The sequence below is a fragment of the Thamnophis sirtalis genome, unplaced genomic scaffold (genome assembly GCF_051295495.1).
Source record: "Thamnophis sirtalis isolate CommonGarterSnake01/CBP01778 unplaced genomic scaffold, rThaSir2_p1.2 scaffold_9, whole genome shotgun sequence".
In the NCBI taxonomy this organism is placed as follows: Eukaryota; Metazoa; Chordata; class Lepidosauria; order Squamata; family Natricidae; genus Thamnophis; species Thamnophis sirtalis.
This window is the reverse complement of record NW_028261389.1, coordinates 3,086,802-3,102,103: the sequence shown is the minus strand read 5'-3', so window position 1 is coordinate 3,102,103 and position 15,302 is coordinate 3,086,802. Positions and strand designations below refer to the sequence as shown.

Here is a 15,302-nt window from a genome sequence, read left to right as displayed (position 1 = left end):
GCTGGCCACCCCCACCCAGTTGGCCATGCCCAGTGAGTGGCATCAAGCTGACCACGCCCACCTAGTTGGTCATATCCACCCAGTCGGCTATGCTCCCCAAGATCAACCAAAGCCCTGATGCGGCCCTCAGTGAAATTGAGTTTGACACCCCTCTACTAGAGTAATCTTATTGCTTTCAACTCAATTACTAGCTTAGTAGAGCCAGGGAATGCTGCAGACATAGTATATCTTCACTTCAGCAAAACTTTTGAGAGAATCTCCCACGGCAGGCAAAAAAATGGACTTATTTTCGACCAGCAGTCATGTCCGTCGATATCTCTCACTTTCCACCCATAGTACACAGGCAGTCCTCGACTTACGACCACATTTCCATTGCCAAGCAAGGCAGTTTTTAATTATGACCTTTTCTTGCCGCAGGTGTTAAGCAAATCTCTTTAGTTGTGAAGTTAGTAACACAGTTCTTAAGTGAATCTGGCTTCCCCAATAACTTTGTCTGTCAGAAGGTCGTAAAAGAGGGCCACATGACCCCAGGACACTACAACCGTCATAAATATGTGTCAGTTGCTGAGTGTCTGAATTTTGATCCCGTGATCACGGGGATGCTGCAACGGTTGTTAAGTGGGAAAAATAGCCATAAATCTTTTTTTTTCAGTGCGGTTGTAACCAGTCACTAAATGAATCGTTGTAAGTCGAGGACTACCTGTAGCAAGCCGATTTTGCAGTTGATTCTTGTTAGAAAATGCCAACAAAGAATTGGCATCTTTACAGCTGGAAGTGTTTGCCGGATCAAAGTTTTGGCTAACCGGTCAAACAAAATTCCAGATCCATCAGTTCAATTCCAAAATTGATTTGTGTTGTGGGTTGGGGGGGAGGGGAACATGGGCCAGTCCTGGAGGCTGGGGAAGGCTTGGAGGAGGGCTCTGCGTCAGAGGCAGAGAGGGCCATGATCAGGTGCCTCCGGAGCTAGACAGCAGTGAGGCAGAGGAACAGGGGGAGCCTTTTCCCAGTGCGCATGCGCAGAGTTGCCAGAAGAAAAGAACAGCTCAGAAATCAGGGTCGACTTGGGAGTAAAGTGTCAGGTGGACGGGGATTGGCCCCTCCCATAGGAAACAAAAGAGGAACGAACGGGGAGTGGAGTTTGCAGGAAACAATTCATTCGTTCAGTTGTTAGATTCGTTTCAGGAGTGTGAAGATCTGTCCGTGAATCCCAGAGACTCTGTGCCCAGCCTTTCCTTGCACAGCACCTCATTTGGACAATATTTACATGGCAGCTTTCCAAGCTAGATAAGGTCTGTGGTCATAAATACTCTTTTGAAAGATTGTTTGCCAGGCCTTTGCTGAATATGAATGAGAGGAATTCACATTTGTTTAATAAAAGGGGCTTTATCAGGACCAGGACTTTAATTTATGCTTTTTGGGAAAGCCTCAGTCAGAACAATTTTGGGAAACAACCAGAATCTGATTTTGAACCCAAAAAATAAACTCATTTTATTCCCAAACCACACCAGTATTTAGTTTATGAGAGCCTCACTTACCCGTGTACCGCCCGTATGATGGTTTTTTCTAAGGAATCATTTGTATATTTGCTATCCAAGTCAAAGACATATTTCGCCTCCCACTGGAGAGTAACTTGGACCGTTTTGTCACAAGATGTCACTTGCCGACTGGTGGCGAACTCCTCCTTCAGCCGGTTGGCCAGGATGGTAGAGCGAGCGGGCGATAAATGGTTCGTAACTGGCTTGTCCGGTCGGCACCAATTCTGCTGGTGCTGGAAAGGAAGCACTTTTCCAACCAATGGACCCGGTTTATCCTGCTTCACCCCGTTCGAGTTGGGAGAATGCGGCGTTGCTTTTGGGGGCGTCTCGGAGATGGGAGAGGCGTACGAGTGCTCTAAGGAAATGATGACGCTCGAGTCTGACAGATCCCCGGTCTCGTTTGGAAGGGCCAGAGAAGTTTTGGCGAGGTTGATCCTCGCCTTTTTCTTTTTGACGGGATTCATGCCGCTTCGGTCCTTAGCGTTCAAAGGCCCGTCCTTATCCTTGGCGGGCCAAAGGGGCGATCGGGGCGGCTGTCCTGGCAGGAAAGCGCTTTTCCGTTTCATGGTAGCCCTGTGATATTCGTGATCTGACGATTTGTGCAAAAATTTCCCACGGGGCAGGCGATGTTCCCAGGATGGACGGAAACGGACGAAGTCTCTTCGATTGTTCCCGTCCAAGGGAGAGTTATAGGAGCTCAGTGCTAAATCGGCCAACAGGTTCAACGCGTGGGAATCACACTCTTCCCCTCTGGAGGGCATCCGATGGGCGTCCAGAGTAACCATGTCCTTTTCTGTAGAGGCAGCCTCAGTCCTTTGCTTTTCCGAAGAAACGTCGTGGATGTTTTTCCTTGGAGCTGTGCAAGGAGAGACAAAAATATTAGGGACGGAGCGAACATGTTTGGTTTTAATCTGATCATGAACACCCAAGATAACGCTAGGTGGATTTGTTCAGCTGGATCGAGTCCATGTAGATAAATCTAAGGAGCTGGGAAAGCAAAAACAAGGGGGCAGGCATGAATAGAATTATTAGAATTAGAATTGTATTAGAATTAGAATTATTAGAATCAGAATCAGAATTGAATTATAATCATTAGTTAGAATTGAATTATAATCATTATAATTAGAATTGTATTAGAATCAGAATTAAATTATAATCATTATAATTAGAATTGTATTATTAGAATTGTATTAGAATCATTAGAATTAGAATTTTATTAGAATCATTAGAATTAGAATTGTATTAGAATTAGAATTAAATTAGAATTAAAATTTTACTAGAATTGAATTAGAATCATAATAGAATTAGAATTATTAGAATCAGAATTAGAATTGAATTAGAATTATTAGAGTTAGAATTGTATTAGAATCATAATTAGAATTGTATTAGAATTAGAATCATTAGAATTAGAATTGTATTAGAATTAAAATAGTAAGAATTAGAATTGTATTATAATTAGAATTAAATTAGAATTAAAATTTTATTAGAATTGAATTAGAATCATAATAGAATTAGAATTGTATTAGAATCATTAGAATTAGAATTGTATTAGAATTAGAATTGTATTAGAATCATTAGAATTAGAATTGTATTAGAATTATTGGAATTAGAATTGAATTAGAATCATTAGAATTAGAATTGTATTAGAATTAGAATTGAATTAGAATCATTAGAATTAGAATTGTATTAGAATTAGAATCATTAGAATTAGAATTGTATTAGAATTAAAATTGTATTAGAATCATTAGAATTAGAATTGTATTAGAATTAAAATTGTATTAGAATCATTAGAATTAGAATTGTATTAGAATTATTAGAATTAGAATTGTATTAGAATTAAAATTGTATTAGAATTAAAATTGTATTAGAATCATTAAAATTAGAATTGAATTAGAATCATTAGAATTAGAATTGTATTAGTAATTAAATTGTAAGAATTAGAATTGTATTATGATTATAATTAAATTAGAATTAAAATTTTATTATAATTGAATTAGAATTATTAGAATCAGAATTAGAATTATTAGAGTTAGAATTGAATTAGAATCATTATAATTAGAATTGTATTTTAATTAGAACTATATTAGAATTAGAATTGTATTAGAATTAGAATTGTATTAGAATTAGAATTAGAATTAAAATTTGATTAGAATTGAATTAGAATTTTTTTAAAAAAACCAGGAGAAGGTATGAGAAGGAAAGGGAGCAAAATTTTCATTTTTAAAATCCAGCCAGGGTTTCCGTATCTGAATCATCTTACTTGGTTCTTTGGCGTCCGTTTTGTCCCCATTCTTCACTTTTATGGCCATGTTCAGCCGGGGTTTCTTTTCCTCCGTGGCGGGTCCTGCCGAAGACTCTGGGGCTCCCTCAAGCGGAACGCTCCTCGGTCCTTGAATGAATTCTGCAGACAAAACTTCCGCCCCTGCCAGAGACAACGAACCAATGAGGGAGATGGTTTTGATGGCGGTGGCACAACACAAAGGATTTATAAGCCATCCTTGCTTAGTGACCACAATTGGGACCGGCAACGTGGCCCTTCAATCGCTAAGTGAAACCCAGGAAGTACTACGCCAGCGGCATCAAGAGAAGCATAAAAAATTGAGCTCTCCAAACCACCCTTACTAAACTACTTATTTGCACAGCACAAAGGATTTATAGGTGGTCCTCACTTAAAAAGAGCCGAGGTGGCGCAGTGGTTAGGGTGCAGTACTGCAGGCCACTTCAGCTGACTGTTATCTGCAGTTCAGCGGTTCTAATCTTACCGGCTCAAGGTTGACTCAGCCTTCCATCCTTCCGAGGTGGGTGAAATGAGGACCCAGACTGTGGGGGCGATATATGCTGACTCTGTAAACCGCTTAGAGAGGGCTGAAAGCCCTATGAAGCGGTATATAAGTCTAACTGCTATTGCTATTGCTAGCGGCCACAATTGGGGTGGGCAACTTGGTCATTAAGTGAAGCAACTGCTAAGTGAAACACAATGAGTACCTTGGCTTTCTGGTGATGGCACAGCACAAAGGATTAAAGGCAGTCCTTGTTTAGATATAAAGTAGATATACTGTATATAGATTAGATATGGATAGATGGATGAATGGATACATCATTTAGATATACAATAGATATACTGTATGTAGCTTGAAATAGATCTATACTAGTCTCCCTTTATTTATTTATCAGCACAAATAAAAAAAACCATATATATATATATATATATATAGAGAGAGAGAGAGAGAGAGAGAGAGAGAGAGAGAGAGGGAGGGAGGGAGGGAGGGAGGGAGGGAGGGAGGGAGGGAGGGAGGGAGGGAGGGAGGGAGGGAGGGAGGGAGAGAGAGAGAGAGAGAGATAGAGAGATAGATAGATATTTTACAACCCCCGGTATGCCCAAATATGGGAGGAAGATCACTACTTCCATTTATTTATTTATTTGTTTGTTTATTTGTTTATTTATCAGCAAAAATATAACAAATGTAACAAAAAGGCAACAGTAATATATATATATATATATATATATGTAGGGTTCTGTCTGGATGGTCTCTTGTGACGAGCCGAAGGACAGAGAATGGAAGTAGTGATCTTCCTCCCATATTTGGGCATACCGGGGGTTGTAAAATCTAAATAGATACCTTTCACCCTGGCTGGCTGATAAGGAGTCGAGCTCTGTGGCTCAGTGGTTAACACATCTGCCTTAGAGGCAATACAGCACAGGTTCGAATCCCAGTAAGGGTATATATTTCAAATAGCTTGAAATAGATCTATACTAGCCTCCCCTTATTTATTTATCAGCACAAATAGAATATATATATATATATATATATATTTAGTGTCACAACCCCTGGTAAGCCCCAATTATGGGAGGAAACTAACTGCTTCCACCATCTGTCAATCGGCTCGTCACAAGAGTCCATCACGACAGAAGCCCAATATTTTTACTGTTGCCTTTGTTATATTTGTGTTTTATTTATTTATTTATCAGCACAAATAAAACACACACACACACATATATATATATATATATATATACACACACACATACATACATACATACATACATACATATATATATATATATATATATATATATTAGATATGGATATGAATAGGTGGGAGGATGGATATAGATATATAGATCAGATAGATATATAGATGAGAGAGAGAGAGAGAGAAAGAGAAAGAGAGAGAGAGAGAATGTATATCCCACTTAACTCTACTTCTGCAGGTTTTTTTTATTTCTTCAGAACTGCATCTTTTTTTTCTTTTGCATTCGATGAGAGAAACAAGCACAACCCACAAACAAACTTAAAGCCTCTGCCTGAGTTGACACCACTATTCATGCGGTTATTGTGCTAAACCGCCTCGTGGATTTCCATTGGCACCCTGGTCGGATGCCCCACAACACTCTAAACCACAGGAAGGTTAACCCGAGAACCACCCCGGGTGATGGTACTATATGACTCCAGACTCTTGCCGAGTCTACCGCACCGTATTTGGGTATCTGCCTCAATTTGACCCCAAAATATACAGCCGATGGGGGGGGCATGGGGCTGAAATGGGGAGGGGCTGCTTCCATAAAAGTTATGGAGGGGATGGGAAAAGGACAGCTCTCCCGATTTAAACAGAATTGTTCTGGCCCAGCTCCCCAAACAGGAGAAACCCACTGTGTTTAAATCAATGATTCCTTTATTAGGAGTGCCGGCAAAAAGTTCCTCTCTCGCCACAGGCTGACAAGTCCCTCCGGCAGGGAGACAAATAGTTGTCTGCCCCATCTATTCATCACCGCCCCCTGCCTTTGATCCCCAGAGCTCGGGTGGGGCTTTCTCCAGCAGCGGTGGCTCTTCCGTCCCAAGGACTGGCCCATAGATTTCCACTGGTCTCCTCTCCGCCTTCTACACCTCTACGTATCAGGCACTAGACCCAACTGTTCCCCCTTTTCCTCAACAGCCACCTCCAGACCTGGGGGCTGTTGACTCCATCTGAGGACTGATGGACGTCTGTCTGTCTCTCTCTCTCTCTCTCTCTCAGCTCCCTTCCCTCTTCCCCCTCGGAGCTCCCTCCTCCTCTGATTCGGTTGCTGGAAGGGTTCGCGGCCGACAGGCCACAGGAAGAATATTAAATCAATCCATCCTTGTGAAGAATTATAAAAGCAGATTATAGATGAACACAGGTAGTCCTTACCTTATGACCACAACTGAGGCCGAAATTCCCATGACTAAGCAAGACAATGAAGTGAGTTTCCCCCCCATTTTTACGACCTTTCTTGCCGCAGTTGCGAAGCGAATCCCTGCGATGATGTCAGCTGCACAGTTCTTAAGTGAATCCAGCTTCCCCCCATGGACTTTGCTTGTCTGAAGGTCGCAAAAGTGACTCCGAGACACCGCAACCGTCATAAGTACATGCCAGTTGCCAAGCATCTGAATTTTGATCACGTGACCATGGATGACCACGCTACAGTGGTCGTTAAGGGCCACTTTTTTTTTTTTTTTAGTGCCGTTGTAATTTTGGTCAGTAAGTGACTGGTTGTAAATCGAAGATTACCCTGTAAAATAATAGCTTCCAAATCAGCTGAAATTACGGAGTGGCGCAATGGCCTCTCGCCTCACCATCAGTTCGATCCTGGGTAGAGGCAGATATTTCTCTTTCTGCACACAATGAGAATGTATCGGCCGAACAAAACTCCACATTGGTGACAGGAAGGGCATAAGTATAAGTATAATCTTTATTTTCCTTGTGCTTAAATACAACAAAATTAGTTCCGGCCGTTAAAACACTCTGCTAGCTGCATTCAGTTGCCCCAACTTCACAACCAGCCCGCGAGGGATTACGGGGTCGTAAAAGGATGGCGATGATAATCAACCGAAATTATGACTTCCCTGTGATTAAAAAAATTAAACCGCGAGGATCACCTGGAGACTTATTTGAAGGGACACTCACCTCTCTTCCTTCTCAGCGGATTCAGAATATTTTTTAATTTGAGGGTCGGCCTCTTAGGATCTGCTGGTGATCCGGGATCTTTAACCAAGGGGATGTTCAGCACCATCACTTCCTTGGGCAATTTCTTCTTCTTCTTCTTCTTTTTCTTCCTTTTCTCCTTCGTCTTCTTGCTGCTCTCCAAGATGCAGTACATCTTCAGAGGCGACCATTTCTTCTTCGAACTGGCCCCGAGGATACGGCTGGATTTCCTTTTCGTCCACTGCAACGATCGCTCTCCGGACGGGCTGCTTTTCGACGCGGCGTCTCGTCTCGGCCCGTGTCCCTCGAAGGGACCCTTGCCCGTTCCAGCAGCTTTGTCCGGTCCGGACAAACCGGCGCAACCGTCGGACAACTGAGAGCGGCCCTTCAAACAGGCCATCTCCAGTGTGTAACTCCCGGGGTCCGATAGATAAAACGCCAAGTTGGAAAACGAGGACGGGGAGCACGTATCGTCTACGGGGGCCCCCTTAGGGGTCTCGGATGAAAGTTTGCAAGTCAAAGGTGGGCCGGCTGTGTTATCGCAGTTCAGCGCCGAGCACGGATCAAGATCTGCAAATTCCTGTATGTGCAGTTTGACCAAAGCGCTAGAAGGGGATTGTTTGGGATTCGGATTATTGGCGGCTCCTGCCAACGCCCGGCGAAGGAGGGGAAGGATCAGGGGGAGCTCCTGAGGGGATTCGCTTTTCCCCTCTTTGCCCTTCCAATCTGTGGCTAATGAAAACAAGAAAAACGAAAAATCGCAATCAATCATGGGAAGAAAAATAAACAAAATAAGCTCTCACTGTTTAGTCAACCTTGAGTTGCTTTATCAGGGAAATAGGTGGCCCATTAAGTGACTAGACCAACTACCAGGAGAGGTTGAGTTCTAGTACTACTTCAGGCATGGTCACTTTGGGCCAATCACCAGGAGAAAGTGAGTCCTAGTCTTGCTTCAGGCATGAAAGCCAGCTGGGTGACTTTGAGCCAATCACCAGGTGATAGTGAATTCTAGTTTCACCTTAGCAACGAAAGTCAGCTGGGTGACTTTGGGCCAATCACCAGGTGATAGTGAATTCTAGTTTCACCTTAGCAACGAAAGCCAGCTGGGGGACTTTGGGCCAATCACCAGGTGATAGTGAATTCTAGTTTCACCTTAGCAACGAAAGCCAGCTGGGGGACTTTGGGCCAATCACCAGGTGATAGTGAATTCTAGTTTCACCTTAGCAATGAAAGCCAGCTGGGGGACTTTCAACCAATCACTAGGAGATGGTGAGTTGTAGTCCTGCCTTAGGCATGAAAGCTGGCTGGGTGACTTTGGGCCAATCACCAGGAGACGGCGAGTTCTAGTTCCACTTTGGTCATGAAAGCTGACTGGGTGACTTTGGACCAATCACTCTCTCTCTCTCTCTCAATCCAACCCACCTCACAGGATTGTTGTTTTTGTTGTTGTCGGAGAAAACAGAAACCCACCCCCACCCCCAAAAATTTTTATTAGGTATGTTCATCACCTTTGACTTCTTTATAAAAATAATAAAAGTGGAATTCAATTCCAAGAGATAAATAAATAAGTAAACATAGGGGGGGAGGGGGAATGCAGGACAAAAATGACGTGTGTGTGTGTGTGTGTGTGTGTGTGTGTGTAGTGTAGTGTAGTGTGTGTGTGTGTGTAGTGATTCCCCAGCATTTGTAAAGATAAAATTTCACCTGTTAAATGCCTGGGCCCTGGGGATGGAAACAGAAACAAGGCTTGAAGGGAGCCCAAATCGTTCGCTTCGGCGTCTGGGGGGAAAAAGAAAGAGAGAAATCAGTGCGCCGTGTTTCCCCTTTTTGGACCTGAATCTTCCAGGGGGGGCGGTGTGTGTTAAAGACTCACCTCCGTTTCCCTTCTTACCTTTCTCTTTTGCCAAGGCAGACGAGGTGAGGAAGAGGAGGATTCCGCGGTCATTTAGGTATTTGACAAGTGCCTGTAACAGAGACAGAGGGCGTGTGAATTTCACACAGAACCCTCTCAGCAAACACGCACGGTGTCTCCCAGCTCCGCTCCGCATGCGCGCGCACGCCTCCCAGCGGCCAGCGGATTTTCGGTTGTGCCACACACGCGGGAGAGACACACACCTGTTCCGGTTTTGGTGCCAGGAGGCTTCAGGGTAGATCTCCGGGCCCCGGGGAGGCCGTTTTCAACCACCACCACCCCGAGCCTGGGCAGGGCCAAAATGCCACCTCCCTGCCATTGGGGGTTCGCACTCATGCGCGGAGGAGTCACGTGTGCATGTGCAGATGAGCATTGCACCGTTTGCAGTTTTGGCACACAGCCCCAGCCGCTTTCCCACCAGGAGAATAAGCAGGTGGCTTTAGGAAGGCGACTGGCCCTGCTTGATCCCCAAATCTCAAACCCCCTTTGTACAATTCACACCTAGGGGGGGGGGTTTAAAAAAATAGCCCTTTAGCTTAATTCAGCTTTAATTCAGTTTGGCTTCGTTCAGCCGTCAATCTAGGAATTCCACTTCAGAGTTTCTTCTTTATGTGGAATATTGAGCGATGATGTGGTTTGGGGTTCCATTGCAAACCCGTGGTTGGTTTTGTACAATGCGAAAAAAGAGACCGTCCTGGCTTTTTTTAAGAAACTGATTAAAATAACGGCCTAGCATCGTGTGTGAATGCTGCCCACCTGCAGATTTAGAATAGCTGTTTTTTCACAGGCACCGAGCTGTGGTTTGTCTTATTAAAATATATTGCGTGTGACAGTGCTACGCTGTAATTGTATATAACGACATGCTACGCCATTTTGTCTGGCCGCGCGAGCAATTGTGGGTGCACCTCGCTTCACCCACGTAACACCCATCCTCCGCGAGCTGCACTGGCTACCTGTTGATCTCCGGGTGCGCTTCAAGGTGCTACTTATCACCTATAAAGCCCTTCATGGTAGTGGGCCTGGGTACTTGAGAGACCGCCTGCTGCCAATTACCTCCACTAGACCGATACGATCGCATCGATTAGGCCTCCTCCGAATTCCATCTTCCAGCCAGTGCAGACTGGCAACTACCCGGAGGAGAGCCTTCTCGGTGGCTGCTCCAACCCTCTGGAACGAACTCCCCGTGGAGATTCGGACCCTCGCCACCCTCCAGTCCTTCCGCGCCGCTTTAAAGATCTGGCTGTCCCGGCTGGCCTGGGGTTAAGATTGTAGCCCCACCTGAACTGTGTGACTGTTGTGCTCTTTTTTTTAACATGTTGTATTGTCTACTGTTTGTCTTCCCTCCCCCCCCTTCTTGAATTGTGAGCCGCCCTGAGTCCCCCCCAGGGAAAAGGGCGGCATACAAATAAAGGAAACTAAACTAAACTAAACTAAACCTTTAGCAACCTAAATAGGATGGCATAGAACGAGGCAGGGGGTCAGGCCAACTCGCGATTTCCACTACCGGTTTGAACCGACTGAATACCCCGTCTATTTGTAAGGTTGAAAAGTCTGGACTGATTTTTAAAAAAATCTAAAAACAGACTGAGGCAAATCACTTTTTCATGTGGCTGTAAATCACCAGGAGGGGAAGACTTCCTAAATTTTTAATATATTCCTATTTTGCTGGGCATTTTTGGTGAATGAGAGCACCGAATGAAAGCCACTTCCTGGAAAAGCAGATTAATGAATTCTGACGATGCTTAAGAGCTTACCAGATTTTTTTCTTTCATGCTCCCAATGAGCTGGTCTTTGAGTTCACTCTCGTCTAATATTTCCACTTGGTATAAACGAAACGACAACTGCTGGCAACAGACTGCAAGGGAAAAACCAAGCACACAAACACTTTAAAATTTAAAAAAAAAGGAAACCAGAAAAAGAAAAGACACCTATTGGAAGACAACGGAACTATGATTATAAATAGCAATAGCAATAGCAGTTAGACTTATATACCGCTTCATAGGGCTTTCAGCCCTCTCTAAGCGGTTTACAGAGTCAGCATATCGCCCCCAACAACAATCTGGGTCCTCATTTTACCCACCTCGGAAGGATGGAAGGCTGAGTCAACCTTGAGCCGGTGAGATTTGAACAGCCGAACTGCAGAACTGCAGTCAGCTGATGCAGCCTGCAGTGCTGCATTTAACCACTGCGCCACCTCAGACTCACACAGAGAAAGAGAAAGAGAAAGAAAGGAAGAATGAAAGAAAGAAAGAAAGAAGTGAGAGATGAAAGAAAAAAAGGAAAAAGGGACAGAGACAAAAGGAAGGAGGGAGAGAGACAGACAGACAGACAGACTATAGGAATAGCAATAGCAATAGCAGTTAGACTTATATACCGCTTCATAGGGCTTTCAGCCCTCTCTAAGCGGTTTACAGAGTCAGCATATCACCCCCAACAACAATCCGGGTCCTCATTTTATCCACCTCGGAAGGATGGAAGGCTGAGTCAACCTTTGAGCCGGTGAGATTTGAACCGCCGAGCTGCAGAACTAGCAGTCAGCTGAAGTAGCCTGCAGTGCTGCATTTAACCACTGCACCACCTCGGCTCAAATGTGATGTATAAGATGAACACTCGGTCCATAAAGTATGTACGTTGGGAAAAAAAATTGCAATAAAACTTGTAAAAAGAAAAGGAAAAAAAAAAGAACAGCACACCTTCATCGTTGGAATAACTGTTTTTTTTAAAGGCAGCTTCCGGCAGTTTTTTCCGCAATTCAGATACGCGCACGATATACTTGAATTCCAGCTTGGCTGGCCTGGGAAAGGAAAAAAAGGGAGAAAAGAATTTAGGAAATCTCAAATCTTTCAAAAGTTGCCTTTTGGCCATCCCAAAGAGCTGGAGAATCCCCAGAACTGGAATCTAGAACAATCCCTTATTTCTGGGGTGCTTGGTGTTCTCTGAGCTTGGTTGTTTCCTGGCCGACGTTTCATGGCCCAACTAGGTAACATCATCAGTATTAGGAGGAGGTGGGGTTTGTTCACTGTTTATACGTAAGTGGCTTGCTAACCCTACTCTCTTCTGATGATGATGTTAGTTAGATCATGTGTCAGGCCTGCAGCCATCTTTTCCTTTGGATCTTTGGCACTTTCTATTATTCTACTAGGCATTTTCTATTGTGGAAAAATGGGAGGGGAGATTGTATGGAGTTAGATGCTAGGTAGCCATAACAACATTCTTTCTAGAAAGCAAAGGTCATCCTTTGTCTCTGCACCTCTGCACCTGACCGGAACTGGATGGGTGGAAGCTGCCAGCATGGCAGTGGGAGATTGGACCATGGGATGGACTTGTGGGTGTGTGTGGGGGGGAGAAAGATCTAGAACTTTCAACTGGGTGGGGAAAACCGGGAAGCTTTCAGATTCGGGTTTTCCCAGACGTGCCAACATGGCTCTCTTCATCAATTGGGACTTTGAGGAATCCTTTGCCTTGGACTCTGATTTAATTTTGGATGCTCTTTGGAACCCTGACATTATGAAACATCGGCAAGAAAACCACCCAGCTCAGAGAACACCAAGGACCCCATAGTTCTTCTCCTTCTCCTTTTCATTCTTCCCTTCCTTCTCCTCCTCCTCTTCCACTTCATTCCTTCTATCTCCTTCTCATCTTCCCCTTTTCCTTCTCCACAAACCTCACTGCCTTCTAGCACTGATGATCTATTCCTCTTCTTCTCTATTCAGCACAAATTTGAAGCTAGTTTTTAATGTCCTCGAGGGGGGTGGGGGATGGGGGTGGGGGGTTGGCCTTAATTCCAGTGGAAGAGAAAAATAAATACTTACAACTGAGCCGGGATCGAAGCCTGAGAAGGGGACCGAAGGACGATGTCGCACACTCGCTGATTCTGAATGAACAGCTGACCTTCCCAGGCACGATACAGCACTGGAGAGTTCAAAAAGAAAGCTGAGAGGCACCGTAGGTAGCTATTCCTCTCTATCTATCGGTCTCTTTACCCCAATTATCTATCTATCCATCCATCCATCCATTCATCCATCCCGATAGATAGATAGATAGATAGATAGATAGATAGATAGATAGATAGATAGATAGATAGATAGATAGATAGATAGACAGACAGACAGACAGACAGACAGATAGATATATATATGATGGTATCTATCTATCTATCTATCTATCTATTATCTATCTATCTATCTATCGGATGGATGAAATGGATAGATGATGATAAATGGATGGATAGATAGATAGATAGATAGATAGATAAGATAGATAGATAGATAGATAGATAGATAGATGATAGACAGACAGACATATAGATATAGATGATAGATGGCAGATAGATAGATAGATAGATAGATAGATAGATAGATAGATAGATAGATAGATAGACAGACAGACAGACAGATAGATAGATATAGATGATAGATGGCAGATAGATAGATAGATAGATAGATAGATAGATAGATAGATAGATAGATAGATAGATAGATAGATAGATAGACAGACAGATATATATATGATGGGCTAGAGTGATAGATGGATTATAGGCATGTAAGTTGAAAGAATGACAGGATAAATGGATAGATGGATAAATGGATGGATAGATAGATAGATAGATAGATAGATAGATAGATAGATAGATAGATAGATGATAGAAGACAGACATATAGATATAGATGATAGATGGCAGATAGATAGATAGATAGATAGATAGATAGATAGATAGATAGATAGATAGATAGATAGATAGACAGACAGACAGATATATATATGATGGGCTAGAGTGATAGATGGATTATAGGCATGTAAGTTGAAAGAATGACAGGATAAATGGATAGATGGATAAATGGATGGATAGATAGATAGATAGATAGATAGATAGATAGATAGATAGATAGATGATAGACAGACAGATATATCGATATAGATGATAGATGGCAGATAGATAGATAGATAGATAGATAGATAGATAGATAGATAGATAGATAGATAGATAGATAGATAGATGATAGACAGACAGACAGATATATAGATATAGATGATAGATGGTAGATAGATAGATAGATAGATAGATAGATAGATAGATAGATAGATAGATAGATAATGATAGATAGACAGATAGATAGATAGATATAGATGATAGATGGTAGATAGATAGATAGATAGATAGATAGATAGATAGATAGATAGATAGATGATAGATAGACAGACAGACAGATATATATATGATGGGCTAGAGTGATAGATGGATTATAGGCATGTAAGTTGAAAGAATGACAGGATAAATGGATAGATGGATAAATGGATGGATAGATAGATAGATAGATAGATAGATAGATAGATAGATAGATAGATAGATAGATAGATAGATGATAGACAGACAGACATATAGATATAGATGATAGATGGCAGATAGATAGATAGATAGATAGATAGATAGATAGATAGATAGATAGATAGATAGATAGATGATAGACAGACAGACAGATATATAGATATAGATGATAGATGGTAGATAGATAGATAGATAGATAGATAGATAGATAGATAGATAGATAATGATAGATAGACAGATAGATAGATAGATATAGATGATAGATGGTAGATAGATAGATAGATAGATAGATAGATAGATAGATAGATAGATAGATGATAGATAGACAGACAGACAGATATATATATGATGGGCTAGAGTGATAGATGGATTATAGGCATGTAAGTTGAAAGAATGACAGGATAAATGGATAGATGGATAAATGGATGGATAGATAGATAGATAGATAGATAGATAGATAGATAGATAGATAGATAGATAGATGATAGACAGACAGACATATAGATATAGATGATAGATGGCAGATAGATAGATAGATAGATAGATAGATAGATAGATAGATAGATAGATAGATAGATAGATGATA

At 42.4% G+C, this 15,302-nt stretch overlaps 1 protein-coding gene across 2 annotated transcripts in view; it reads right to left on the bottom strand.

Moving 5' to 3' along the window:
• The window catches only part of TASOR2 (transcription activation suppressor family member 2), a 47,422-nt gene that overhangs the window by 18,045 nt on the left and 14,075 nt on the right, over nt 1–15,302 (bottom strand). For both annotated transcript variants that reach the window (XM_087722668.1, XM_087722667.1), the window contains exons 5-12: nt 13,203–13,302; nt 12,084–12,184; nt 11,145–11,245; nt 9,370–9,442; nt 9,183–9,257; nt 7,461–8,210; nt 3,796–3,957; nt 1,536–2,391 (exon numbers count right to left, since the gene is read on the bottom strand). In XM_087722668.1, the coding sequence (XP_087578794.1) occupies nt 1,536–2,391; nt 3,796–3,957; nt 7,461–8,210; nt 9,183–9,257; nt 9,370–9,442; nt 11,145–11,245; nt 12,084–12,184; nt 13,203–13,302 (2,218 nt within the window). The remainder of the gene's footprint in view (nt 1–1,535; nt 2,392–3,795; nt 3,958–7,460; nt 8,211–9,182; nt 9,258–9,369; nt 9,443–11,144; nt 11,246–12,083; nt 12,185–13,202; nt 13,303–15,302) is intronic.